The 27,789-nt window shown below is 42.5% G+C and overlaps 3 protein-coding genes across 3 annotated transcripts in view; 2 read left to right on the forward strand and 1 right to left on the reverse strand.

Moving 5' to 3' along the window:
• oplah (5-oxoprolinase, ATP-hydrolysing) overlaps nt 1-529 on the reverse strand; it is a 17,116-nt gene extending 16,587 nt beyond the window's left edge. The window contains exon 1 of the mRNA XM_046854665.1: nt 465-529. Within this exon, the coding sequence (XP_046710621.1) occupies nt 465-494 (30 nt within the window). The 5' untranslated portion in view covers nt 495-529. The remainder of the gene's footprint in view (nt 1-464) is intronic.
• Nucleotides 530-1,903: 1,374 nt separating this feature from the next.
• Nucleotides 1,904-13,759, forward strand: stat5b (signal transducer and activator of transcription 5b). Its single transcript, XM_046854105.1, has 19 exons — nt 1,904-2,639; nt 4,162-4,326; nt 4,473-4,629; nt 5,274-5,363; nt 5,547-5,721; nt 5,914-6,044; nt 6,233-6,384; nt 6,533-6,688; nt 7,022-7,201; nt 7,401-7,488; nt 7,602-7,724; nt 8,282-8,374; nt 8,459-8,665; nt 8,747-8,841; nt 8,975-9,117; nt 9,395-9,550; nt 9,712-9,769; nt 9,860-9,961; nt 10,046-13,759. The coding sequence occupies exons 2-19, from the start codon at nt 4,199-4,201 to the stop codon at nt 10,167-10,169; spliced, it is 2,358 nt and encodes a 785-aa protein (XP_046710061.1). The 5' UTR covers nt 1,904-2,639; nt 4,162-4,198; the 3' UTR covers nt 10,170-13,759.
• Nucleotides 13,760-15,732: 1,973 nt separating this feature from the next.
• ghdc (GH3 domain containing) lies at nt 15,733-27,268 on the forward strand. The gene is made up of 10 exons (XM_046854899.1): nt 15,733-15,982; nt 16,539-16,820; nt 19,949-20,326; nt 20,544-20,665; nt 20,890-21,187; nt 25,472-25,664; nt 25,794-25,865; nt 26,033-26,166; nt 26,356-26,444; nt 26,758-27,268. Exons 1-10 carry the CDS (start codon nt 15,898-15,900, stop codon nt 26,977-26,979), a joined length of 1,875 nt encoding a protein of 624 aa, XP_046710855.1. The 5' UTR covers nt 15,733-15,897; the 3' UTR covers nt 26,980-27,268.
• The last annotated feature ends 521 nt before the right edge of the window (nt 27,269-27,789 follow it).

The following is a 27,789-nucleotide window of genomic DNA, read 5'->3' on the forward strand; positions in this document are numbered from 1 at the left end:
ACACTGTGCAGCAGATCTTCTCCTTTCTACCATTTCCCAGGCCGGTTCCTGTGGACCAGTTGTTATAGATGCCAACAAATTCACGGGGCTCGTTTAAAGGTTGTAGGACATCTCATCTACACTGAGATCCACGTCCAGCCAACAGGGTCTGCAGGTCCAGACTGATGTCACTGAAGTGAACCGCAACACTGAAGATTTTCTCTTCTGATCTCCTCAAACCCCTTCTCAGAACCATTCAGAGATGATGTCACTTTACAAAGTCCAGAGGAGGACAGATTCTATAAAGACACATGGGCGTGAACATCTGCCTGGAGGAAACGGATCAGAATGGCGAACATGACCAGGATTCTTCCATAATCGGTCAAAAAGGAGTCTTTCATATTGAAATTAATTCCTATTCATTTTATTGAACATATTCTTCAGTATATCAGTATTCTTGCTGGGGAAAGGAGGAGCTGATCTACCTCGAAATCATTAGAATTCCATCCATTCATTCATCACCCCAACCCTCTTTAGATCCTCCATTGACGCCAAAACATCTTGGTCACGTGATGAGCCTCTTCGTTTTTTCATTCGCTAAAGTTGACATCATGTGACCAGTTATTGCCCAAATCTGATTGGTTGCAGTTGCAAAAACATTTCAACAATGTCCATTATAATATATAGAGTTAAAACACGCATTAAACATTAGAATCTTATAATCCTACGTGTACTGTAGTGTTTCTAGCTTTCAGAATGCTGACCAGTATTATTTTTATCCAATATGGATGAAGAACTCATTTAAATCCGAACCCGGACAATAAATAAAGCAGCACAAAACATCCGAATTGATCCGTTTACACGTATTGACGCGTACTCACGTGTTTATAAAGCCCACAGTGTCGTGTTTATAAAGCCCACAGTGTCGTGTTCCAGCTGAGAGAATGAATAAACCGGTGCTCTTCTCATTCACCCGCAAGAATCTCTTTACACGTGAGGGGTCTGTGACGTGGGACCTGTGACGCGTTGGAGTACTTCCATACTAAATAGTGCGCACTATTGATCACGGTTTTTACTGCCCCTTTACACACTTATTAGTAAGATAGTATGCACAGAAAAAAATCGATAGGAAGTCCAAGTTATTTGTTATTTTTAAAGTTTCCTTCCATATGTGGTTCTTCTCCACACTGATACCACAAACCTGGAGGCACACGATCGTCTTTGGATGCGGTCAAATTCAATTTTGCGTTGACTTGAACTTGGAAACCCAAACCTGTTCCAGCATGGCAATGATATTGTGCACAAATCCAGCTGCGTGAAGATCTGCTATGCATGGTTTGTAGTGGAGGATCTCCTGCTATAGGGCTCTGATTTCGACCCTACTGAACACCTGAATTGGGACACTGGATGCACCCCCAGGCCTCCTCACCTACATCATCTTCATCACCTACATCACTTCAAAAACTTCCCAGAAAAGTGTTGGAAATTACAAAAGCAACATCTGCAGATGGATTGAGTGATTCAATGAAGGATGGAAGGAAGGAATTAAATGAATAAATATATGTTGTTTTCATGCAGACATTTGTTCAAGTATGCTGAAATAAGTAAAAAAAAATGAAGTAGAACATATCTTCAGAAAACTTTATTTCAAATAAAAGAACACACACACACACACACACACACACATATATATATATATATATATATATATATATATATATATATATATATACACACACATCTGTATTACCCAAATAGGGTCTAACTAATGTAAACTATTAAATTCAACATTTATTTTACCCATTTATGTCATTTTATTTAATTAATTGAAATTGTGCCCAATTAATTACTAACTAAATTGAATCAATGTAATAGAAAAGTGCAAACTGCTGATATTCACAAAAGTTAATAATAAATAAATAAATAAAAAGGCAGAATAATGTTATGTTCCTTCCCTTGAACTGTAACAAATTAGAACTAAACGGTGAATTTTGCGTACTGTTACACCCCAATACACCCCGCATAGGTGTCGAGTACTGGTTGGCTGCATTTCCTTCCCTCTTTGGTCCAACTCATCCAAATCTCAACTGGATTGTGGAGGCCAGGCCACCTAATGCAGCACTCCATCACTCTCCTTCTTGGACAAACAGCTTTAACATATTGTACATTTCTTATGTTTCTTGGTCTAAGCAAAGTCTTTTCTCCTTGTTGTTCTTCCAAAGTAATAGTTTCTGCCTCATTTTGATCTTGAAGGCCTGACTCGCTGGTTCTCCTCTGGAACAGTGGATGTTGAAATATGTAACTATGAGAAGCATTTACGTAAATCGCTTGTCATTTGAGTAAATGTATTCTCTGCAGGAGAGGTAGCTCTTAGTCGACCAGCACATTTTACTGTTACATCACATGTATCTCGTTATGTGAGAAACGATGTTGGCATGAACTAGCGTTAGAAGGACGTGTGATTGGTGTAGATCTGGCGGCATCTGCAGGCAAACAGCGGTATTACAAGCCGCGACATTCCGCCCACACAAACACGGCCGTTCCGGAAACCTGCTAAACTTTAACTCCTGCTTTTCATTGCACATTTCTGACTGGATGTCAGTCTGATCTTCATTAATGGACTGACGGCGCGCTGAACGGCATCGAGACGCTGCAAACCGGTGAGTCTTCTGCACGAAACTCCCCCGTTTCCTCTTCTTCCGCTGCGCCTGCTTTACAGAAAGCGCAACAGTTTGGCTCACTTTTAGACCGCGCAGCGCTCTTCTATCTGCTTAGCTTAGCTTAGCTTAGCCTAGCCTAGCCAGGTAACGCCTCTCCGCGCGCATGAAACGTGTTCACCAAACGTGACGTTATTTCACCGTGAAATGACGTCACGCGCCACGTGTTCTCATGTCGCGCTGAGAACAATTTTCGAAAGGTCCTAAAAGTTTCATTCGCCCCAAAAGTTCCCCTCTTAGCTAACACAAGCTAGGCTAAGCTAACGCAACTTAGCTTCGTATGGCTACTGCGACTCTTTTGCTAAGCTGCTTTGGCTAACACTGCTGTTCGTTGATTAATAATTTTGCGTTACTTCCGGTAAAGGTCATTACCTAGTGTCCACTCTGTACCCTGTCTAGTGCACTACCTAGTGTTTAGTGTCCATTCTGTACCCTGTCTAGTGCACTACCTAGTGTTTAGTGTCCACTCTGTACCCTGTCTAGTGCACTACCTAGTGTTTAGTGTCCACTCTGTACCCTGTCTAGTGCACTACCTAGTGTTTAGTGTCCATTCTGTACCCTGTCTAGTGCACTACCTAGTGTTTAGTGTCCACTCTGTACCCTGTCTAGTGCACTACCTAGTGTTTAGTGTCCATTCTGTACCCTGTCTAGTGCACTACCTAGTGTTTAGTGTCCACTCTGTACCCTGTCTAGTGCACTACCTAGTGTTTAGTGTCCATTCTGTACCCTGTCTAGTGCACTACCTAGTGTTTAGTGTCCACTCTGTACCCTGTCTAGTGCACTACCTAGTGTTTAGTGTCAATTCTGTACCCTGTCTAGTGCACTACCTAGTGTTTAGTGTCCACTCTGTACCCTGTCTAGTGCACTACCTAGTGTTTAGTGTCCATTCTGTACCCTGTCTAGTGCACTACCTAGTGTTTAGTGTTCATTCTGTACCCCGTCTAGTGCACTACCTAGTGTTTAGTGTCCATTCTGTACCCCGTCTAGTGCACTACCTAGTGTTTAGTGTCCATTCTGTACCCTGTCTAGTGCACTACCTAGTGTTTAGTGTCCATTCTGTACCCTGTCTAGTGCACTGCCTAGTGTTTAGTGTCCACTCTGTACCCTGTCTAGTGCACTACCTAGTGTTTAGTGTCCATTCTGTACCCTGTCTAGTGCACTACCTAGTGTTTAGTGTCCACTCTGTACCCTGTCTAGTGCACTACCTAGTGTTTAGTGTCCATTCTGTACCCTGTCTAGTGCACTACCTAGTGTTTAGTGTCCATTCTGTACCCCGTCTAGTGCACTACCTAGTGTTTAGTGTCCATTCTGTACCCTGTCTAGTGCACTACCTAGTGTTTAGTGTCCATTCTCTATACCTTGTCAAGTGCACGTCTGTCTGTCTGTCTGTCTGTCTGTCTGTCTGTCTGTCTGTCTTTCTTTTTAACTGTTTCTTTTTGTCTTTTTGTCTCTCTGTCTTTTGCAGTCTCTTTTGTCTGTCTGTCTCTCACTGTCAGGTAGAGATGGCCTTATGGATTCAGGCTCAGCAGTTACAGGGCGACGCCCTTCATCAGATGCAGGCGCTTTACGGCCAGCACTTTCCTATAGAAGTGCGCCACTACCTCGCCCAGTGGATTGAGACACAGCCCTGGTGAGTCTCCCGCTCTCTGTCTCTCACTCACACACACACACACACACACACACACACCGAATCAGACATTTTAAATTCCAATGTAAGAATAGATATTTCTATGTGTGTGTGTGTGTGTGTGTGTGTGTGTGTGTGTGTGTGTGCAGGGATGCCATAGACGTGGAGAAGCAGCAGGAGGAGTTTAAGGCCAAGCGTCTGTTGGACAGTTTGATCCAGGAGCTGCAGAGGAAGGCAGACCATCAGATGGGGGAGGACGGCTTCCTGCTTAAGATTAAACTTGGGCATTATGCCACACAGCTGAAGGTACACACACACACACACACACACACAGATGTCATTAGAGAATTCCAGACAGTCATTTACACTGATGGAACACACATTAACTTTCTGACGTTTTGCATCAATACGTTAAAGAGAATATTAAATGGATTTTTTTCTCTTGAAAATAATTGTAGGTGTGAACACTGCTATAGTGTCTCTTCATGTCTGTCTCTCAGTCTGTCCTTTTCTATCTGTCTGTCTGTCTTCTTTATCTGTATACATGTCTTCATTTATATCTTTCCAAATGTCTGTCTAATTGTTTATCTGCTTTTCTCAGTTTAGAGTTCTGTCTGTCTGTCTGTCTGTCTGTCTGTGTTACTGACCATCTGTCTGTCCCTATCTATAATTTTGTCTGTCTGTCTGTAATTCCGACTGTCTGTCTCTCGCTCTCTCTTTTCATCTGTCTTTCAGTTTACCTGTCTTTCTCTGCCTGTCGCTCTATTTTTTTTTACATCTGCCTGTCTGTTTACTTGTTCACCTGACTGCCATTAAACAATTTGCCTCCATGTCTGTCTGTCTCTCTGTCTGTCTGTCTGTTTAAATCAATCCGTCATTTCTTTAACCTCTTTTTTTCTGTCTCCTTGTTTAATCCTCCTGTTGTTATAATGTTTGATTGTATTGTTTAGAGCACATATGAGGCATGTTCGATGGAGCTGGTGCGATGTATCAAACACATTCTCTACACGGAGCAGAGACTCGTACAGGAGGCTTCTAATGTGAGTCTCACGTGTATACACACACACACACACACACACACACACACACAGACACACACACACACACACACACACAGCTGTCTTTATTTTAACACTAACTCGCTCACTTCCCTACAATCCGAACACAAACCACTACGATTTACTAACAAGTAACATGCGTCTGACCATTATTTTGATTGGCAGGTGAGTTCTGCAGGGGGCGGGGCTACAGATGCCACACCCCAGAAATATCAGCAGATCAACCAGATGTTCGAGGAGCTGCGCGCCATGACACAGGAGACGGAGAGCGACCTGCGCAAACTCCAGCACAGTCAGGAGTACTTCATCATCCAGTACCAGGAGAGCCTGAGGATCCAGGGTACGCACACACACACACACACACACTTTAATAGCCTTATTAGCTTTATTATTTATGCATTTGTATTTATTTGATCAGAAACGAATATTATATATTATTAGAATATTTAAATAATATTTATTTAAATATATTATTTAAATATTATTCAAATATATTTGAATAATATTTAAATATTCAATTGCCTATTTTCAGCTCAGTTGAGTAGTTTAGCGAATTTACCACCTGCCGAGCGCGTGCAGAGAGAGACGAGTCTCCAGAGCAGGAAAACTACACTAGAGACCTGGATAACCCGCGAGGCTAACACACTGCAGAAATACAGACAGGTAACACACACACACACACACACACACACACACACACACGTGCCAAAACCTCTGCCAATGACTGGGTTTTGAGAATATTTTATAAAAAAGAGAATTTGTTGCCAGTTCATGTTTGTAAAAGAAAGAGTGTGTGTGTGTGTGTGTGTGTGTGTGTGTGTGTGTGTGTGTGTGTGTGTGTGTGTGTGTAGGACCTAGCTGAGAAACACCAAAGGACTCTGGCATTGTTGAGAAAGCAGCAGACGGTGATTGTGGACGACGAACTGATTCAGTGGAAGAGACGACAACAACTGGCTGGAAACGGGGGACCTCCAGAAGGAAGTCTGGACATCCTACAGTCCTGGTAAACACACACACACACACGCACTGTACTGCATTTGTACTGTAAACAAATACAATTTCTCACATTTCTGGCGCACTACCGCATCTGTGAGGTTTGGTGTTTATCGTTTGTCGGTTTGGTGTTTATCGTTTGTCGCCGTGGTGATCAGGTGTGAGAAGTTGGCCGATATGGTTTGGCAGAACAGACAGCAGCTCCGGCGTGTTGATCACTTAACTCAGCAGCTCCCCATCCCCGGCCCTACAGAGGAACTTCTCAAAGAACTTAACGCTACCATCACCGACATCATCTCAGCACTCGTAACCGGGTGAGTGACTCCATCTAATACATTTAACACCATCACTGACGTGATCTCAGCCTCGTCGTTAGGGTCAATAAATATAAATATAGCGCTCTTCGTGCAGCGCGCAGTCTCACGTGTACAAACAAACAGCTTGTGGTGTCAGTATTCACCTCTAGAGGCCGCTCTCGTAATGACAGCGGACCAGAAGCCCGAAAAACTAACGGTAGGGATTTTTGCCGATATTTTCGGCATAGTAACGTTTCACGTAATGCCGTCACCGACGTCATTTCAGCACTCGCCTCAAGCTCTATTAGTACATACAACCCGAATTTCAACGCTTTTATTTTGTCTCGGCAGCACGTTCATCATAGAGAAACAGCCTCCGCAGGTGTTAAAGACGCAGACCAAGTTCGCAACGACGGTGCGCCTGCTGGTCGGGGGAAAACTCAACGTCCACATGAACCCTCCACAGGTCAAGGCCACCATCATCAACGAACAGCAGGCCAAAGCTCTTCTAAAGAACGAGAGCACCAGGAAGTGAGTCTTATTCATCCGAATGCACTCTTGAGACTTTGTTTCCTTATTCGTTCATTTCTTCCTCTTACAGAGGGACAATGAGCAGGATGTGGATGCCGAAAAGGGTCTAAAACTGGAACATGGAATATTAATGTAATATAATTGTAAAGTGTGTGTGTGTGTGTGTGTGTGTGTGTGTGTGTGTGTGTGTGTGTTTCAGTGACAGTAGTGGAGAAATCTTGAACAACAACTGTGTGATGGAGTATCACCAGACCACAGGCACTCTGAGCGCTCACTTCAGGAACATGGTGAGAACCACGAAACGTTAATTCACGCCATTCGGACATCAAAAACAAGACGCGTCCTTAAGATATGTCTGCCATGTGTCCATGTCCCTCTTCCTGTCTTTCTGTCCACCAAGTCCCTGAAGCGCATTAAACGCTCGGACAGACGCGGCGCCGAGTCGGTGACCGAGGAGAAGTTCACCGTCCTGTTCGAGTCTCAGTTCAGCGTCGGAGGAAACGAGCTGATGTTCCACGTCAAGGTCACATGTCGCCTCTCGATTTTTATTCATTTTGAACTAAGAAATTATTCTTATTAAAAAGAATTTAAAAAATCAAATACATTTTGTTTTGTTTTATTGATTGGTTTATTTAAAAAATTATTAAATTATTAAAATAATTAATTAATTGATTAAAATTATTAAATAAAAAAAAATTTAATTAATTCAAATATACTTTTTTAATAAATTAACCATTTTATTTTTTTTATTAAACTTTTAAATGGCAATAATTAAACAATTTCCATATTAATATTTAAATGATAACTGTAAAAAAATTATAATTTGAATTAATAATAATTTTTATACTATTTTCCACAAAATGTATTAAATGCTTTATTATTTTCATATATATATATATATATATATGAATTTTATGATTGGGGAAAAATTGTTTGTGTGTGTGTGTGTGTGTGTGTGTGTGTGTGTGTGTGTGTAATTAAACAAAAATAATTACAAACCAACATGTCAAAGTCGTATTTAATTGACAACTATTAATACGAATGTCGTTTAAAAACGTGCATTTTTCTTGCTAATCGCAGACGTTATCGCTGCCCGTCGTGGTCATCGTACACGGTAGTCAAGACAACAACGCCACGGCGACGGTGCTGTGGGACAACGCCTTCTCCGAGCCGGTAACGCACCGTTTTATTTCCGCACCTCGGTATCTCCGTAACGTAAATCAAAAACCGCAACGTTGACGGCGTGTCCCCCTGCAGGGTCGCGTCCCCTTTGTGGTGCCTGATAAGGTGTCGTGGCCGCAGCTGTGCGAGGCTCTAAACATGAAATACAAGTCGGAGGTGCAGAGCGAGCGCGGGTTATCGGAGGAGAACCTGGTGTTCCTCGCTCAGAAAGCTTTCAGCAGCTCCAGCAACAACCCCGAGGACTATCGCAACATGACCATGACCTGGTCCCAGTTCAACCGGGTAGGAGCACTCGCTAAGCTACGCTAGGCTACACCCCACACGTGCCAGATGTTATTGATTGATAGGCTGTGTGTTGTGCAGGAGAGTTTACCAGGAAGGAGCTTCACCTTCTGGCAGTGGTTTGATGGAGTCATAGAGCTGATGAAGAAACACCTGAAGGCTCACTGGAACGACGGGTAACCTTCAAATGTTCCACAGTGTTTAACACAGTAACGCGGAGTAAGCATCACGGATAGACATGAGTGTGTGTGTGTGTGTGTGTGTGTGTGTGTGTGTGTGTGTGTGTGTGTGTGTGTGTGTGTGTTTTAGGGCGATTCTGGGTTTCCTGAACAAACAGCAGGCGCAGGACATGCTGCTCTCCAAACCAAACGGCACCTTCCTGCTGCGCTTTAGCGACTCGGAGATCGGAGGGATCACCATCGCCTGGGTAGCGGAAAACCCCAACAAAGCTGGTGCGTCTCTCACTCAACCACTTAATCACATTTATTATATAAACGCTTATGAGATCAGCAGATCCGTCAATCAAACCCACGAGCCACAGTCGCTACTGTGGATGTACAGGAGAATATATATATATATATATATATACACACACTCACTCACAGACACAAAAATGTTTTTCTTAATCAGTAAATATCTCATTGTGTGTGTGTGTGTGTGTGTGTGTGTGTGTGTGTGTGTGTGTGTGTGTGTGTGTGTGTGTGTGTGTGTGTGTGTGTGTTGTTCCAGGAGAGCGAATGGTGTGGAACCTGATGCCCTTCACCACTAAGGATTTCTCCATCCGCTCTCTGGCTGACCGCATTAGCGACTTGAACCACCTGCTGTTCCTTTACCCCAACCAGCCCAAAGACGAGGTGTTCTCCCGCTACTGCACGCCCCCCAACTGTACGCCACACACACACACACACACACACACACACACACACACACACACTATACCAAAACTGCACACTCCTGCAATCACATCGCAGCTTCTTTCCTAGACAAGCAAAACTAGTATTGACTGTGTGTGTGTGTGTGTGTGTGTGTGTGATTATTTTCCACAGCTAAAGCCGTAGGAGACGGTTACGTCAAACCAGAGATTAAACAGGTGGTCAAAGTAGAGTGAGTATTTTCATACCTTTTTACTTCCACGTGGAATTCCGTTTGTCCCGATTGAACCCTGTGAAATATTTCGCTCCGCCCCTCTTGTAGATTTGCCTCATCCAATCCAGAGCAGTCTCCCGGAAACCCCGCCTTCATGGACTCCTCCCCTACCATCACTCAGCCGGGCAGTTTCGCTATCTACCCTTCCATGTAGGTACACTTCGCTAATCAGTTTTCATCCTGGACTTTGTTCTTTTTCACTTTTTACCGTGACCCCCTCGTTTCTGTGCGTAGCGGCGACCCGATGCTCGACGAGAGCGGAGATTTCGATCTGGACGAAACGATGGACATGGCCAGGCAGGTGGAGGAGTTCCTCAGCCAGCCTACGGAGGCGCAATGGAGCGGGCAGCAGTCGTGACCTTTGAACTACACAGAGTGACCCCTGGGGGTTGCATTTTTCACTTTTCCCACCAGTGTTGTTGTTGTTGTTGTGATTTTTATTTTTATTTTTTATTTTTTCAACAAATGTGAACATTAGCTCGCTATCGCCTTATTTCGCAACGTTCTCCGCATGACGACGTAGCGCGCGCGGCATCACTCCTGCTTGCCGACTAACCTGGATTTAAAGACGTGCGGAGAGAGGAATTACGAGAAATAAAATGTTTTATAGTAAATATCGAAATATAAAGAAACGTATATGTGAGTAACGGTGAACTAACCAGCAAACAATGCTAATGCTAACGTTTTGGACTCAGGCTTAGGCGATTAGTTACTGAAAGCTAATAGGAAATTGTGATGGGTTGAGAAACGAGAGGATCAGCAGGAACACAATGGGACCGGTACGAGAATTGAACAATAGTGGATCACTGAATAGCTAATATTAGCTTGTTGGCTACATTTTTTCTTTTTCTTCGGGAACTCGGGTTACGAGTTTTTTTTCCCTTTTATAGCAAGAATTTACAAAAAAAACCAAACAAACAGCGTAGTAATCCGACTCTCACCATACCAAATACGACCGATGCACACAATATTTCAGAACATCAGCACAAACCGGATGTAAATCAGAACCCCATTGGCACCCTTTTGTGTAGAAACGTCCGCTCTGGAGCGCTAATAATAACCGAAACAAACGAGAGCAACAAGTTCAGAGATCGCAGACAATCTAATAGAACGTGGGTTGTTTCAGGGTCCCGCAATAAGTGTCGAGCAGAAGATGCACCAGACCCCATGTCCTCCCGCTGTCTTTTTGCACATGGTGATCCATATGAACTTCTCAGAGCGAAGCCAGAAGGTTTAACGAAGCTGTTTTTCCACATCCGGGTTGTGCAAGAGTCCCAACCCCCCCCACAAAAAAAACCTTGTGAGGCTGAAATCACGACCAATCACAATCCTCAAATTTATAACCAACGTTTAAAATTTTTTTGAAGCTTATCATCAAAAAATGACTCGTTCTTTAGAACAAGCAAAACGAACCTCAGATCAGCCGATCCACACGAAGCGATCGTCTGAAATCGATGCGAGTTCGCTAAACGCTAGCCAACGCTACAGCGACGATTAGCTTAAATAGTGTTAGCTTTACTGCAGGATGCCTCTCTCTTTTCCCGTGCCTTAGTTAAGACGTGATGTCCGGTGGATCCGACGCTTGTTTTTTTTTGTGTCGTCCCCCAACCCTAAACCTACGAAGTGCCCGAAACAGGAAGTTGGGGCAGAACGATTCCTTAAAACCAGCTTCTTCTGAGAGCTCTGGATTCTCGCTAACCTCTGATCATAAAGGACCTGAACCCATAAATATATACACACATATAAATACACTAAGGCCAAAAGTATTGGGACACCAGGTTGTGGGAGGCGTCTTTAACAGGATGTTCAAAAGGCTCTTGGTCTGTTGTCCACAAACTTTTGGAGCATATAGTGTGATGTGTGTATTCCTTTCAGTTTTTCCCAGCGATGCCTTTTTACTCAATAACTCCTGATCCGTATATACATCATCATCATCATCATCATCATACCAGTAGAAAATCTTTCTTTAATGTGACCTCGCTTGTTTTTTTTTTTTTTATTGCACCCTTTTTTGTTGCTAATAATTTTATGTTTCACATATGAAAAAAAAGCTATAGCAAGCCGGAGGCGTGACCTTCAGTCAGATTTTTATTTTTAAATTAATTATTACTCTTGATTTACTTAATCATGCTCATTTGGCTAATTCTTGAATATATTTTTGAATTGCCATAACAATCTCTATATTTTTTTAGTTAATTGAATTATTCATTTATGTTAGTCATATTAAAAAAAAATCATTTCTAACCATAATTTCCTTTTTTTTTTTTTTTTTTTTTATTTCATGCCTGATAGATCCAGCAGTCATTTGCAACTTGTTTCAATTTTGTATTTTTATTTTTTAAGGGATTTAAATTTTATTCACACTGCTGCCATTAAAAAAAGCTTTTTTTTAATTTAAAATATATATTACTATTTTTAATTAAAAACACCTTTATGGATTTTCTTTATCGATTAATAATTACAAAGAAATATATATATTTTTTTTTTTTTTTTTTTATTGTACACCTTATAATTTTTCTCTTTTTTTTAAATGTCTCTAATTCTTCTCCTATTTCTCTCCCCTCCTTATTTTTTTAATGGAAGCATGAATTTCGTTCCTTTTTTTATTTTATTTTATGTTTTATATTAATTTTTTTTTACAATTTTTTCACAAGCTCCCTGCGATTCCCAGTTTCGCTTCACTAACTTCAGATTAGGAACTCAGGAAAAGGTGCCGATCGTACGGTAGAGAGAATATTTACAAAAAGATTCTATACTTATAAATGTTATAAATGTATAAGAAGAAAAAAGTTACTCCCACATATTTGAAAAAAAAAGGAAAAGCTGTTTTGTGTTGAATTACAGAATGCAGTCTGCAGTAGGCATGTGCTGATATGACACTTTTTCTTTTTTGTGTCGGTTACGCCGATGGATCGCTGTTGGGGTGGGGTTTTTTTGCGCTGTGCTTTTACGTGTACGTGAATTACTCAGGTTTTGTTTTTTGTGGCGAGCTTCCTGTGTGCGAGACATGGGTTTACTCAACAGTCGCTCGCTAGCGGCAGCAATCTTTGAAGTATCTACAGTGATGGTGTTCTGCACGCCGAATATTGCAGTGTACCGCCCCCTGGTGGGCGTTGACTCAGTTTTGGTTAGCAGTGAGTTTATGAGCGGGTTTACTGGTCTGATCAAGTGTGAATTATTGCGAGTCGTTTATCTTCTGAATCTTGGACACTTTGTATAGAGGAGGTGTGGATTTGGTCATTGAACCAGTCGAGGGGAGCTTAATGAATGTTTAGGGTGTAGCTTACGCAATAAATCAAGGATGATTCGTCAGTTAGCTTCGGCTTTTTGAATTGTTCAGCTGTGACTCATTGAATCGGTCCGTCGTGGCTAATTAGGTCAGCCAGCTGTGACTCATCGAATCGGTTCGTCCTGGATAACTGAGTCAGTCAGCTGTGACTCATTGAATCGCTTCGCCACGGCTAATTGAATCAGCCCGTTGTGACTCATCGAATCGGTTCGATCTGGCTAATTAGGTCAGTCAGCTGTGACTCACTGAATCGGTTCGTCCTGGATAACTGAGTCAGGCAGTTGTGACTCACTGAACTGGATCCCCGTGCAGATTGAGTCAGTCAGCTGTGACTCATTACACCGATTTGACTTGGTTAATTGGGTCAGTATGAATAATTGAGTATCGGCACTTGCCTCATGTCTCTTTAGTGTCCGTGTTTCGTGATTTGTACGTGTACCCGCCGCAGTATTCCCATTTCAAACCGGTGCCGTCGAGTCGTACGGCTCCCGTGTGCCGATCCGTTCGTGATTTCTTTTCTATTCATTCAAAACGAATCCCGACGTCCGCGTTCACACTCTGATGCGATTTACTCCGCTTCGCTCTTTTTGTGAGGTTAAGTGTGTATGTGATGTAATTTGGGAGACAGAAGACGGTAATAAAGTTTTATAAATATTTTACCCATTCATATTGCTTGCGTTTTTTTTTATGTCATTTGAAAGTGGGTAATAGAACTTGAATTTAAATTTGCGACGGCAGTGAGTCCGGCTTTGGTTCCGGGGCTCCAACATTCACTTTCACTGTGGTGTCCTATGAAAAAGTGAAACATGATAGAAAATATATTGACTAAAAAAAACCTAGAATATATTAAAACATATATCTCTAATATAGATATATAATGAGAACAGGGATGGGGTTTTTTTTTCATTGTTTTTAAAATTTTGATTAAAGAACACGTTTAAAACAAAAGTGTAACTTCCTAACTTACAAAACAATACCACAGGTAAAAAACTAAAGTTACACTGCAAAAAAATTCTAATAGATGACACAGTTTCAGAGTCTTCAGGGCTTTGGTATTGCTGGAGGTAATAAAAGTGTCCAGGTAGGATTTAAGTTTCAAACAAAACCAAAAAAATCAGAGATTAAAGGGCTTAGAACACTGAAATAATAATAAAAAAATGAAAGAACAGAGGATCAGTGTTTGGGAAGCTCTTTTTCAAAAAATGAAGTGGCGCCGCCCTGGTGGCAGCCTGTTGCAGCATCTCCCATTTCTATTTCACACCTCTCTTATTCTCCAGTTTATCCCTCGAGAATGAGAGAGTGGACTCATAAATACCTGGCTGTTCATCTGAACAAAAGACGACCGGACAGATAATACAGAATCAATTTATAAGAAAGGGCAGAGCAGAGTTTCTGCTGAGGGGACTGAGGTTGTTTTGACTGCAGGAAGCACTACTTTTTTAACTCTTTGGTGGCCTCATGTTCTATGGTGTGGTCTGCTGGTGCAGCAGCATCTCTACTGCAGACAGGACAAGCTGATCAGGAAGTCCAGCTCAGTCCTGGGGATTCCCCTGGACACTGTACAGGAGGTGGGAGAAGGAGGATGGGAGCTAAACTATCATTATTGCTGGAGAATGACCCTCAGCCCCTGTATGAAACAGATTCATCTCTGATCAGCTCCTTCAGTGACACACTGTTACATGCTGAGTGTCCCAAGGAGCAAAACAGAAGGTCTTTTCTTCCTGCTGCTATTAGACTTTACAATCAGAGCTGCTACCAGTGAACCAGTCACCAAAATATACACTGTTAATACTCAGTTTTAAACTGCAATAACAGTCATTTACATTGTATTAGATAGTGTAACTTATACTATTATTATTGTTGTTTTTCTCTTTTGTATTTATATAATATTCTGTGTGTGTGTATATATATATATATATATATATATATATATATATATATATATATATATATATAATAATTTGTTCTGTGTTTCTGCTTCACAATTTCACATTTTAAATGACAGAGACAGAGTCCAGACTTTTTTTTTTTTATCATGGAATGCTATTAATACGGCAATGGGGAAGTTGCTCTCTTTCTTTCTTTCTTTCTTTCTTTCTTTCTTTCTTTCTTTCTTTCGTGTTATTGTTAATGAATTGATTAATGAATTGGTTTTTATTTATTTATTATTTATGTTAATTATTTACTTAATTGATTTTTATTTATTTATTGTTTGGCATTAATTTTTGTATTAATTTTTCTTTTTTATTAATGCTCATAAAAAGTATACAAACAGTAACAACAATGAGCAAAAAAGATCAACAAATACAACAAAAAAATCAAATACAAAATACAAAATAAAAGTTTTTTGTTATTTCATGAAAACTAAGAGAGAGAAACAGAGAGAGAAAAGAGAGAGAGAGAGAGAGAGAGAGATGTCTGGAGTTTGAATAATTGCATTTGTAACTTTGGAATTTTGTAAAATGTTTTTTAAAACAGGACACATTCTCTATATAAATCTTACTTCTTATGAAACTTAAAACGTTTTGCTAAAATTTCTTTGTAAATAAACAAATCTAAAAGAGTTGAACAATAAAGTCAGAAAAAAAAGCATCCGTTTATTGTGACTGGAATGGGGGCGTCCAAATGACGTCATCACGTCGTTGTGTCAAACCCGGAAATATACAACAAGAAAAAGCGGATGTTTTCTCTCTAGGCTTGTTAACTTTTATTTTTTCTCAAAACCATGGCGGTTGCGAAGAAAGTCGTTGTAATAGTTTAATTTCTTTTTAATTACTTTTACATAAAACTTTCCGGGATGCTGCTTTTATCCCGCGCGGTTTGCTGCGCTTTTCTCGCGTGCGCTGTAATGGCTGCGGTGGCAGCACGAGCGCTTCTAACCGGTAAGTGAAAATAACGCAATTTACCGTTAAAATTATAAATATCTATTAATGACTCAAATAAACAAAACAAAAAAAAACGCAGCCACAATTTGGTAAACAGCAGAGTAGCACGTGTAGCCCCGCCCACGAGCTGACGTCAGCGTGCTGCTGAATGCTGGATTGTGATTGGCCATAAGAAAGTATTGCGACAATACTGCCTTTGATCGTATACATATCTATACAAATCATTGACTTTTAATATATTTTTGACCATGAATAGGTATTGAATTATTAGTCTTCATTTTGTAATGTTTCTCTCTGGTGCTCTGCTGCAAGGAGTGTCTACGTGCGTTAACGGTTCTGTCCAATCAGATTTCAGCTGTCAAATCACATGTTGCTGCAAAATCTGGTGCTTCCTGTGACTGTGCGTGCAGCCTTGTGATGCCACCTGTTGGTGTGTTTCAAAACTAGTCTAGAAACTTTTTTGATACCACCTCGTATGTGTCTCAGCTATGTGCTGTTTTTACATGTGTGTGTGTGTGTGTGTGTGTGTGTGTGTGTGTGTGTGTTGGACCAGGAATGGAGCATGGCATATTCTTGGCTCTCTGCGCTGTTACTCTGAGCATAGCCTGCGCTCTCTGTGCTGCGTGTGTGAGAGCAGACAGGTGCAGTGTGTTCAGCGTCATGCATCACTTCCTGTCCGTTAGGCGCGTGAGTCAAACAGGGAGACGGCAGCGAGACGCACTGGAAAGAGACACCCTGTGTGTACGGAGAGCGCAGGAGGAGACGCTGCTCAGACGTCTGAGAGACACTAAACACACCCACTATGGACTCGAGCATCACTTTGGTTCTATCACAGGTCTCTCTCACACACACGCACACAAGGAACATCCAAACGATTTTTTCCTGTTAATGAGAACCCTCTTGAATTTAATTCCTCTCAGACTCTACGGAATTCCGAAAGCGTCACCCGGTCACCACGTACGCTCATTACGAGGAGCTCATACGGCGAGTCGCCGCCGGAGATACAAAGCTCGTCATCACGGAGACGCCTGTCCTGACGATGACCTCGGGGTCGTCAGGGTGCCCCAAAATGCTCCTGAGCACCGAAGAAACCGACCGCGACTACTTTTCACAGGGCGTGTCCGTATGCGCAGACGTCATGAAGAAGTATTTCCGGTACCGCGAGTCTCAGACGACCTTCAGACTGGTTTACCCATCGGCCGGCGCTACTCCGAGGCGGGACTCCGAATTTTGACAACGCCGTTTTCCTCCGAACACACGCACCGTCTTTGCACGAGTCCCGCAGCCGTCTTACAGGTATAATAAAACCAGACATTCTTTTCCTGGTCTGTCTGCAGGAAGATGCAGCTCTACCTCTGCCATGTAAATCTGTATTTTATGTGACTTTCAACCTACATAGAAATTTTTTAAATCGATGGATCACATTGGTAACTTTTATGCGAATCAGCGTATCTTTCCATCCCTAGCGTGTGTGTGTGTGTGTGTGTGTATTCATTCATTAAATTGTTCTGTAGGTGCAGAATGAGCGCGACGTTCTGTACCTTCACCTGCTGTTCGCCCTGAAGGATCGTCACGTCGGCATCCTGGAGTCCAGCTTCTCCTTCCTGGTGCTCGACGCATTCAGACTCCTGGAGGTTGATATTCATCTATTTTCCTTTGATCTCATCGTGCATTTGAATTCAACAAACAAATCAACAGATCTTTCGGTCGATCGGTTGCGCGATACCCTGTGAATCCGTGGTTGCTATATATATAAACTATAACGCGTTATCAATACGTGATTGATTCATTTATGATCCTAATGTGCGCAACAATTGACCGCAAAATAAGCAATCGAGTGTTTTCCGGGGGTTTGCAGGAACGTTGGGAGGAGCTGGTGGACGACGTGGAATCGGGCCGGATCAGTTCCAGGCTTCTTCTGGATGCTCGGATCAGGTCGGAGCTGGAAAGGCGACTGCAGGCGGATCCTGTTCGAGGGGCGAACTGAAGACTGCTGTCACCGAGGGCTTTGGAGGCATTGCTCTCAAACTATTTATATAATATTCTGTGTGTGTGTATATATATATATATATATATATATATATATATATATATATATATATATATATAATAATTTGTTCTGTGTTTCTGCTTCACAATTTCACATTTTAAATGACAGAGACAGAGTCCAGACTTTTTTTTTTTTATCATGGAATGCTATTAATACGGCAATGGGGAAGTTGCTCTCTTTCTTTCTTTCTTTCTTTCTTTCTTTCTTTCTTTCTTTCTTTCGTGTTATTGTTAATGAATTGATTAATGAATTGGTTTTTATTTATTTATTATTTATGTTAATTATTTACTTAATTGATTTTTATTTATTTATTGTTTGGCATTAATTTTGTATTAATTTTTCTTTTTTATTAATGCTCATAAAAAGTATACAAACAGTAACAACAATGAGCAAAAAAGATCAACAAATACAACAAAAAAATCAAATACAAAATACAAAAAAGTTTTTTGTTATTTCATGAAAACTAAGAGAGAGAAAAGAGAGAGAGAGAGAGAGAGAGAGAGAGAGAGAAAAGAGAGAGAGATGTCTGGAGTTTGAATAATTGCATTTGTAACTTTGGAATTTTGTAAAATGTTTTTTAAAACAGGACACATTCTCTATATAAATCTTACTTCTTATGAAACTTAAAACGTTTTGCTAAAATTTCTTTGTAAATAAACAAATCTAAAAGAGTTGAACAATAAAGTCAGAAAAAAAAGCATCCGTTTATTGTGACTGGAATGGGGGCGTCCAAATGACGTCATCACGTCGTTGTGTCAAACCCGGAAATATACAACAAGAAAAAGCGGATGTTTTCTCTCTAGGCTTGTTAACTTTTATTTTTTCTCAAAACCATGGCGGTTGCGAAGAAAGTCGTTGTAATAGTTTAATTTCTTTTTAATTACTTTTAAATAAAACTTTCCGGGATGCTGCTTTTATCCCGCGCGGTTTGCTGCGCTTTTCTCGCGTGCGCTGTAATGGCTGCGGTGGCAGCACGAGCGCTTCTAACCGGTAAGTGAAAATAACGCAATTTACCGTTAAAATTATAAATATCTATTAATGACTCAAATAAACAAAACAAAAAAAAACGCAGCCACAATTTGGTAAACAGCAGAGTAGCACGTGTAGCCCCGCCCACGAGCTGACGTCAGCGTGCTGCTGAATGCTGGATTGTGATTGGCCATAAGAAAGTATTGCGACAATACTGCCTTTGATCGTATACATATCTATACAAATCATTGACTTTTAATATATTTTTGACCATGAATAGGTATTGAATTATTAGTCTTCATTTTGTAATGTTTCTCTCTGGTGCTCTGCTGCAAGGAGTGTCTACGTACGTTAACGGTTCTGTCCAATCAGATTTCAGCTGTCAAATCACATGTTGCTGCAAAATCTGGTGCTTCCTGTGACTGTGCGTGCAGCCTTGTGATGCCACCTGTTGGTGTGTTTCAAAACTAGTCTAGAAACTTTTTTGATACCACCTCGTATGTGTCTCAGCTATGTGCTGTTTTTACATGTGTGTGTGTGTGTGTGTGTGTGTGTGTGTGTGTGTGTGTTGGACCAGGAATGGAGCATGGCATATTCTTGGCTCTCTGCGCTGTTACTCTGAGCATACCCTGCGCTCTCTGTGCTGCGTGTGTGAGAGCAGACAGGTGCAGTGTGTTCAGCGTCATGCATCACTTCCTGTCCGTTAGGCACGTGAGTCAAACAGGGAGACGGCAGCGAGACGCACTGGAAAGAGACACCCTGTGTGTACGGAGAGCGCAGGAGGAGACGCTGCTCAGACGTCTGAGAGACACCAAACACACCCACTATGGACTCGAGCATCACTTTGGTTCTATCACAGGTCTCTCTCACACACACGCACACAAGGAACATCCAAACGATTTTTTCCTGTTAATGAGAACCCTCTTGAATTTAATTCCTCTCAGACTCTACGGAATTCCGGAAGCGTCACCCGGTCACCACGTACGCTCATTACGAGGAGCTCATACGGCGAGTCGCCGCCGGAGAGACAAAGCTCGTCATCACGGAGACGCCTGTCCTGACGATGACCTCGGGGTCGTCAGGGTGCCCCAAAATGCTCCTGAGCACCGAAGAAACCGACCGCGACTACTTTTCACAGGGCGTGTCCGTATGCGCAGACGTCATGAAGAAGTATTTCCCGGGTACCGCGAGTCTCCAGACGACCTTCAGACTGGTTTACCCATCGGCCGAGCGCTACTCCGAGGCGGGACTCCGAATTTTGACAACGCCGTTTTCCTCCGAACACACGCACCGTCTTTGCACGAGTCCGCAGCCGTCTTACAGGTATAATAAAACCAGACATTCTTTTCCTGGTCTGTCTGCAGGAAGATGCAGCTCTACCTCTGCCATGTAAATCTGTATTTTATGTGACTTTCAACCTACATAGAAATTTTTTAAATCGATGGATCACATTGGTAACTTTTATGCGAATCAGCGTATCTTTCCATCCCTAGCGTGTGTGTGTGTGTGTGTGTGTATTCATTCATTAAATTGTTCTGTAGGTGCAGAATGAGCGCGACGTTCTGTACCTTCACCTGCTGTTCGCCCTGAAGGATCGTCACGTCGGCATCCTGGAGTCCAGCTTCTCCTTCCTGGTGCTCGACGCATTCAGACTCCTGGAGGTTGATATTCATCTATTTTCCTTTGATCTCATCGTGCATTTGAATTCAACAAACAAATCAACAGATCTTTCGGTCGATCGGTTGCGCGATACCCTGTGAATCCGTGGTTGCTATATATATAAACTATAACGCGTTATCAATACGTGATTGATTCATTTATGATCCTAATGTGCGCAACAATTGACCGCAAAATAAGCAATCGAGTGTTTTCCGGGGGTTTGCAGGAACGTTGGGAGGAGCTGGTGGACGACGTGGAATCGGGCCGGATCAGTTCCAGGCTTCTTCTGGATGCTCGGATCAGGTCGGAGCTGGAAAGGCGACTGCAGGCGGATCCTGTTCGAGGGGCCGAACTGAAGACTGCTGTCACCGAGGGCTTTGGAGGCATTGCTCTCAAACTGTGGCCTCGTTTACACCTGATTCACACCATCGACTCGGGGCCACATCAGATTTATGGAGAAAGTCTCAGGCAGCACTACTGCAGGGGCGTGGCCTTCTATTCTCCGCTCTACGCCGCCTCAGAAGGTCATTTCATCTTGTGTTACAGTGTATATTTATGACCAAGAAAAACCAAAATGACCTGAATATGTGAAAATAAACTGGTACTAGAGGGGACATACAGTGGAGTGGAGTGTGTTGTACAGTGGAGTGTGGAGTGTAGTACAGTGGAGTGTGTGTTGTGAAGTGTGGTGTGTAGTACAGTGGAATGTGTAGTACAGTGGAGTGTGGTGTGTAGTACAATGGAGTGGAGTGTGTAGTATAGTGGAGTGTCTGTTGTGGAGTGTGTAGTACAGTGGAGTGTGGTGTGTAGTATAGTGGAGTGTGTGTTGTGAAGTGTGGTGTGTAGTACAGTGGAATGTGTAGTACAGTGGAGTGGAGTGTGTAGTATAGTGGAGTGTCTGTTGTGGAGTGTGTTGTGTAATGTGTAGTACAGTGGAGTGGAGTGTGGTACAGTGGAGTGTAGTGTGTAGTATAGTGGAGTGTAGTGTGTAGTACAGATGAGTGGAGTGTGCAGTACAGTGGAGTGTAGTGTGTTGTGTAGTGTGTAGTACAGTGGAGTGTGTGGTACAGTGGGTGTGGTGTGGAGTGTAGTGGCGTATGGTGTGTAGTACAGTTGAGTGGAGTGTGCGGTACAGTGGAGTGTAGTGTGTAGTATAGTGGAGTGTGGTGTGTAGTATAGTGGAGTGTGTGTTGTGTAGTGTAGTACAGTGGAGTGGAGTGTGTAGTACAGTGGAGTGTGGTGTAGTGTAGTGTGGTGTGGTGTAGTATTGAGTGATACATGGCGTGTGGTGTAGTATTGAGTGATTCAGTGGAGTGTGGTGTAGTGTAGTGTGGTGTAGTATTGAGTGATACAGTGGAGTGTGGTGTAGTATTGAGTGATTCAGTGGAGTGTGGTGTAGTATTGAGTGATACAGTGGGTGTGCTGTAGTATTGAGTGATACAGTGGAGTGTGCTGTAGTATTGAGTGATACAGTGGCGTGTGCTGTAGTATTGAGTGATACAGTGGAGTGTGCTGTAGTATTAAGTGATACAGTGGAGTGTGCTGTAGTATTGAGTGATACAGTGTGGTGTGGTGTAGTATTGAGTGATACAGTGGAGTGTGATGTAGTATTGAGTGATACAGTGGTGTGCTGTAGTATTGAGTGATACAGTGGAGTGTGGTGTAGTATTGAGTGATACAGTGTGGTGTGGTGTAGTATTGGTGATACAGTGGAGTGTAGTACAGTGGAGTGTGCTGTAGTATTGAGTGATACAGTGAGTGTGCTGTAGTATTGAGTGATACAGTGGAGTGTGCTGTAGTATTGAGTGATACAGTGGAGTGTGGCATAGTAATGAGTGATACAGTGGAGTGTGCTGTAGTATTGAGTGATACAGTGGAGTGTGCTGTAGTATTGAGTGATACAGTGGAGTGTGCTGTAGTATTGAGTGATACAGTGGAGTGTGCTGTAGTATTGAGTGATACAGTGGCGTGTGCTGTAGTATTGAGTGATACAGTGGCGTGTGGCATAGTACTGAGTGATACAGTGGGTGTGCTGTAGTATTGAGTGATACAGTGGAGTGTGGTGTAGTATTGAGTGATACAGTGGAGTGTGGTAGTATTGAGTGATACAGTGGAGTGTGCTGTAGTATTGAGTGATACAGTGGAGTGTGGTGTAGTATTGAGTGATACAGTGGAGTGTGGTGTAGTATTGAGTGATACAGTGGAGTGTGCTGTAGTATTGAGTGATACAGTGGAGTGTGCTGTAGTATTGAGTGATACAGTGGCGTGTGCTGTAGTATTGAGTGATACAGTGGCGTGTGGCATAGTATTGAGTGATACAGTGGAGTGTGCTGTAGTATTGAGTGATACAGTGGAGTGTGGTGTAGTATTGAGTGATACAGTGAAGTGTGCTGTAGTATTGAGTGATACAGTGAAGTGTGCTGTAGTATTGAGTGATACAGTGGAGTGTGCTGTAGTATTGAGTGATACAGTGGAGTGTGCTGTAGTATTGAGTGATACAGTGGAGTGTGCTGTAGTATTGAGTGATACAGTAAAGTGTGCTGTAGTATTGAGTGATACAGTGGAGTGTGCTGTCGTATTGAGTGATACAGTGGAGTGTGCTGTAGTATTGAGTGATACAGTGGCGTGTGCTGTAGTATTGAGTGATACAGTGAGTGTGGTGTAGTATTGAGTGATACAGTGGAGTGTGGTGTATTGAGTGATACAGTGGCGTGTGGTGTAGTATTGAGTGATACAGTGGAGTGTGCTGTAGTATTGAGTGATACAGTGGCGTGTGCTGTAGTATTGAGTGATACAGTGGCGTGTGGCATAGTATTGAGTGATACAGTGGAGTGTGGTGTAGTATTGAGTAATACAGTGAAGTGTGCTGTAGTATTGAGTGATACAGTGGCGTGTGCTGTAGTACGTGTGCTGTAGTATTGAGTGATACAGTGGTGTGCTGTAGTATTGAGTGATACAGTGGCGTGTGGCATAGTTTTGAGTGATACAGTGGAGTGTGCTGTAGTATTGAGTGATACAGTGGAGTGTGGTGTAGTATTGAGTGATACAGTGGAGTGTGGTGTGGTGTAGTATTGAGGATACAGTGGAGTGTGCTGTAGTATTGAGTGATACAGTGGAGTGTGCTGTAGTGAGTGATACAGTGGAGTGTGGTGTAGTATTGAGTGATACAGTGGAGTGTGCTGTAGTATTGAGTGATACAGTGGAGTGTGATGTAGTATTGAGTGATACAGTGGAGTGTGGTGTAGTATTGAGTGATACAGTGGGTGTGCTGTAGTACGTGTGCTGTAGTATTGAGTGATACAGTGTGGTGTGGTGTAGTATTGAGGATACAGTGGAGTGTGTGTAGTATTGAGTGATACAGTGGAGTGTGTTGTAGTATTGAGTGATACAGTGGAGTGTGCTGTAGTATTGAGTGATACAGTGGGTGTGCTGTAGTATTGAGTGATACAGTAAAGTGTGCTGTAGTATTGAGTGATACAGTGGAGTGTGCTGTCGTATTGAGTGATACAGTGGAGTGTGCTGTAGTATTGAGTGATACAGTGGAGTGTGCTGTAGTATTGAGTGATACAGTGGAGTGTGGTGTAGTATTGAGTGATACAGTGGCGTGTGGTGTAGTATTGAGTGATACAGTGGAGTGTGCTGTAGTATTGAGTGATACAGTGGCATGTGCTGTAGTATTGAGTGATACAGTGGCGTGTGGCATAGTATTGAGTGATACAGTGGAGTGTGGTGTAGTATTGAGTAATACAGTGAAGTGTGCTGTAGTATTGAGTGATACAGTGGCGTGTGCTGTAGTACGTGTGCTGTAGTATTGAGTGATACAGTGGCGTGTGCTGTAGTATTGAGTGATACAGTGGCGTGTGGCATAGTTTTGAGTGATACAGTGGGTGTGCTGTAGTATTGAGTGATACAGTGGAGTGTGGTGTAGTATTGAGGATACAGTGGAGTGTGCTGTAGTATTTAGTGATACAGTGGAGTGTGCTGTAGTATTGAGTGATACAGTGGAGTGTGCTGTAGTATTGAGTGATACAGTGGAGTGTGGTGGTATTGAGTGATACAGTGGAGTGTGCTGTAGTATTGAGTGATACAGTGGGTGTGCTGTAGTATTGAGTGATACAGTGGAGTGTGGTGTAGTATTGAGTGATACAGTGGAGTGTGGTGTAGTATTGAGTGATACAGTGTAGTGTGGTGTAGTATTGAGTGATACAGTGGAGTGTGCTGTAGTATTGAGTGATACAGTGGAGTGTGCTGTAGTATTGAGTGATACAGTGGAGTGTGTTGTAGTATTGAGTGATACAGTGGACTGTGCTGTAGTATTGAGTGATACAGTGGAGTGTGCTGTAGTATTGAGTGATACAGTGAAGTGTGCTGTAGTATTGAGTGATACAGTGGAGTGTGGTGTAGTATTGAGTGAAACAGTGAAGTGTGCTGTAGTGAGTGATACAGTGGAGTGTGCTGTATTGAGTGATACAGTGAAGTGTGCTGTAGTATTGAGTGATACAGTGGGTGTGCTGTATTGAGTGATACAGTGGAGTGTGCTGTAGTATTGAATAATACAGTGAAGTGTGCTGTAGTATTGAGTGATACAGTGGTGTGTGCTGTAGTATTGAGTGATACAGTGGCGTGTGGCATAGTATTGAGTGATACATTGGAGTGTGGTGTAGTATTGAGTGATACAGTGAAGTGTGCTTTAGTATTGTGTGATACAGTGGAGTGTGCTGTAGTATTGAGTGATACAGTGGCGTGTGCTGTAGTATTGAAGGATACAGTGGAGTCTTGTTGTTGTAAGTTTTCTTCCTCTCTCTCAGGTCTGATCGGAGTGAACCTGTGGCCGCTGCAGGACAGGAGACATTACCTGCTCTGTCCTCGCTCCATTTTCTTCGAGTTTCTACCAGAGGAACATTTAGATGCTACAAACACACCCGACACACTGCTTATGGATGAAGTGGAGGAGGGGAAGAACTACGAGCTGATAATCACCAACGCCTCAGGACTGTTCAGGTACTGCAGCTGTAAGACGAGAGCCGAATCTGTAGCGATGCAGATTTATTACCGATCTATTTATTTTTCTCTAACGGCGTGACACGCACGTGTTTGGTACCTTACAGAATATACTGTTTTCTTCTGCAGGTGTCGCCTTGGAGACGTTGTGAAAGTCGTTGGATTTCACAATCAGTGTCCAGTGGTGGAGTTTTCTTACAGGTTCTATATACACACACACACACACACACACACACACACACATACATACAAATCAACATCTAATCTAAAATAACTACTGACGAAGCCATTTGATGTGTGTGTGTGTGTGTGTGTGTGTGTGTGTGTGTGTGTGTGTGTGTGTGTGTGTGTGTGTGTTTATGTTGCAGGCCCAGTGAAACGCTAAACGTACGAGCCGAAAAAGTGAACGAAGCCTTGTTTTTAGCCGCGCTTAAGAAAACGCTGACACAGTGGCCTGGCGCTAAACTGGTGGATTACTGCTGCGCTGAGAGTGGAATTCTGGGTAATGATACCGTTATAAATATAACTACCGTAACTTTGCACAATGTTTAAACAGCCAGATATACGTTCAGATAATTAGAGAGCATGTGACACGACAGGCACCAATAAATAAATAAACGTATTTATATATACTGCGATACAAACTGCACTTTGACCAGTGGAATTGAATCTTTTTGTGTTTGTGATGTAGGAGACTCATCAGGAGGAGCTCAGCCTCATTACCTGGTGTTCCTGGAGCTCACAGGGGTCAGGAACCTCACAGAGGTGCAGCGGTATAAGGTCGGATTTAACATGACGCTGTAGATCATACAATTTATACAAAACCGATTGTCACTAGTGTGAGAGAGAGTTCGTAAATAGGCATGTGGAAGACGAAAAGGGTCACACCATGTAGAGTTGGATGTAATAATGACTTACAGAAAAGAAAAAGTGTCCCTTTAAACCTTCACTTGAGTAAAAGTACAAAAGTTTTTGCCTTCAAATGTACTTAAGGTTTCAAAGTACTGATTTAGTATAACTATGATGTCATTTTTATCACAAGATTCTTTACTTCATCACCTCAGTTTCTCTCTCTCTCTCTCTGGACACACAGCTGGATGCGTGTCTGCAGGCAGACTCCGCCCTCTACAGGTCACTCCGGACCAAAGGCAGCATCGGACCAATGAGAGTGCAGCTCGTTAGCCAGGGGGCGTTTTACCAACTGAGGAGTCACGTGACGTCTTCCTGCCACACCTCCAGCAACACGTTTCAGATGCAGCGCCTCATCCGCAGGAAAGAGTACGCCGACTTCCTGCTGAGGAAAACCATTTCCTGATGGGCAGCACGGCATTGCGGGACAGACAGAGCAAGATAACCCAAAACGCCACCATGTTCCCATTGCATCGCTAAAGAATGCAAACAACAAATCATTCGACCTTTACACTGGTTCATTAAAGCGATATAAACGAGGGTGTGTTAGCAAACTAGCTAAATCTATTAGCATCTCAAATGGTTCACCGATATGATAGAAAACACGTGCCATTGAACCTCTCAACTTCCTGTCATCTTGAAAAGGTGAAATTTGAAAGAGGCTAAAGAAGTAAAAGGGAAGGAAAATGAAAAAACTGAAGAATGTGTATGTGATGTATGTATGTATGTGTGTGCATAAGTTTGTGTGTGTGTGTGTGTGTGTGTGTGTGTGTGTGTGTGTGTGTGTGTGTGTGTGTGTGAATGCTTGTATGCATGTGTATACTGTATGTTTGTGTGTGTATCAGTGGCGAGCCGTGTATTTGGTACCTGGGCCTTCAGTGAGGATGTTTCACATATGGGGGTTGAAAATCATTTTACTTAAGCAACAAAACCAGTTAAGACTCCAAACAACCACAACTGTGCACCTACAACATCTGGAGCAGTTCAGAATCAATATTTGTCTAATAACATGACAAAAACATTAAACATCTAAATAAAACACAACCTACTCTCCAGAGATGCAGACTCATAATGTGCAGCGCCCCCCAGAGGCTGTAATCCAGTGGTACCGCTCGTATTCACTGGTCTGGAAGTGGAGAACAAACCCTTTCCAAGGCTGAGACACGCTAGCTAGCTTCAGGGTTGGACGACCTCCTCACCATCTATCTTTTCTTCA

The sequence above is a fragment of the Silurus meridionalis genome, chromosome 7, assembly GCF_014805685.1.
Source record: "Silurus meridionalis isolate SWU-2019-XX chromosome 7, ASM1480568v1, whole genome shotgun sequence".
Lineage (NCBI taxonomy): Eukaryota > Metazoa > Chordata > Actinopteri > Siluriformes > Siluridae > Silurus > Silurus meridionalis.

What these genes read in the sequence shown, in the direction of transcription:
- ghdc (XM_046854899.1), top strand. Translation starts at nt 15,898, where the DNA reads ATGCTGCTTTTATCCCGCGCGGTTTGCTGCGCTTTTCTCGCGTGCGCT. An exon ending in ACGCATTCAGACTCCTGGAG is followed by an intron (nt 20,666 to 20,889) that starts GTTGATATTCAT and finishes GGGGGTTTGCAG; the next exon opens with GAACGTTGGGAGGAGCTGGT. An exon ending in GTGGTGGAGTTTTCTTACAG is followed by an intron (nt 25,866 to 26,032) that starts GTTCTATATACA and finishes TTTATGTTGCAG; the next exon opens with GCCCAGTGAAACGCTAAACG.
- stat5b (XM_046854105.1), top strand. Translation starts at nt 4,199, where the DNA reads ATGGCCTTATGGATTCAGGCTCAGCAGTTACAGGGCGACGCCCTTCAT. An exon ending in ACAACGCCTTCTCCGAGCCG is followed by an intron (nt 8,375 to 8,458) that starts GTAACGCACCGT and finishes GTCCCCCTGCAG; the next exon opens with GGTCGCGTCCCCTTTGTGGT. An exon ending in GGAAAACCCCAACAAAGCTG is followed by an intron (nt 9,118 to 9,394) that starts GTGCGTCTCTCA and finishes GTGTTGTTCCAG; the next exon opens with GAGAGCGAATGGTGTGGAAC.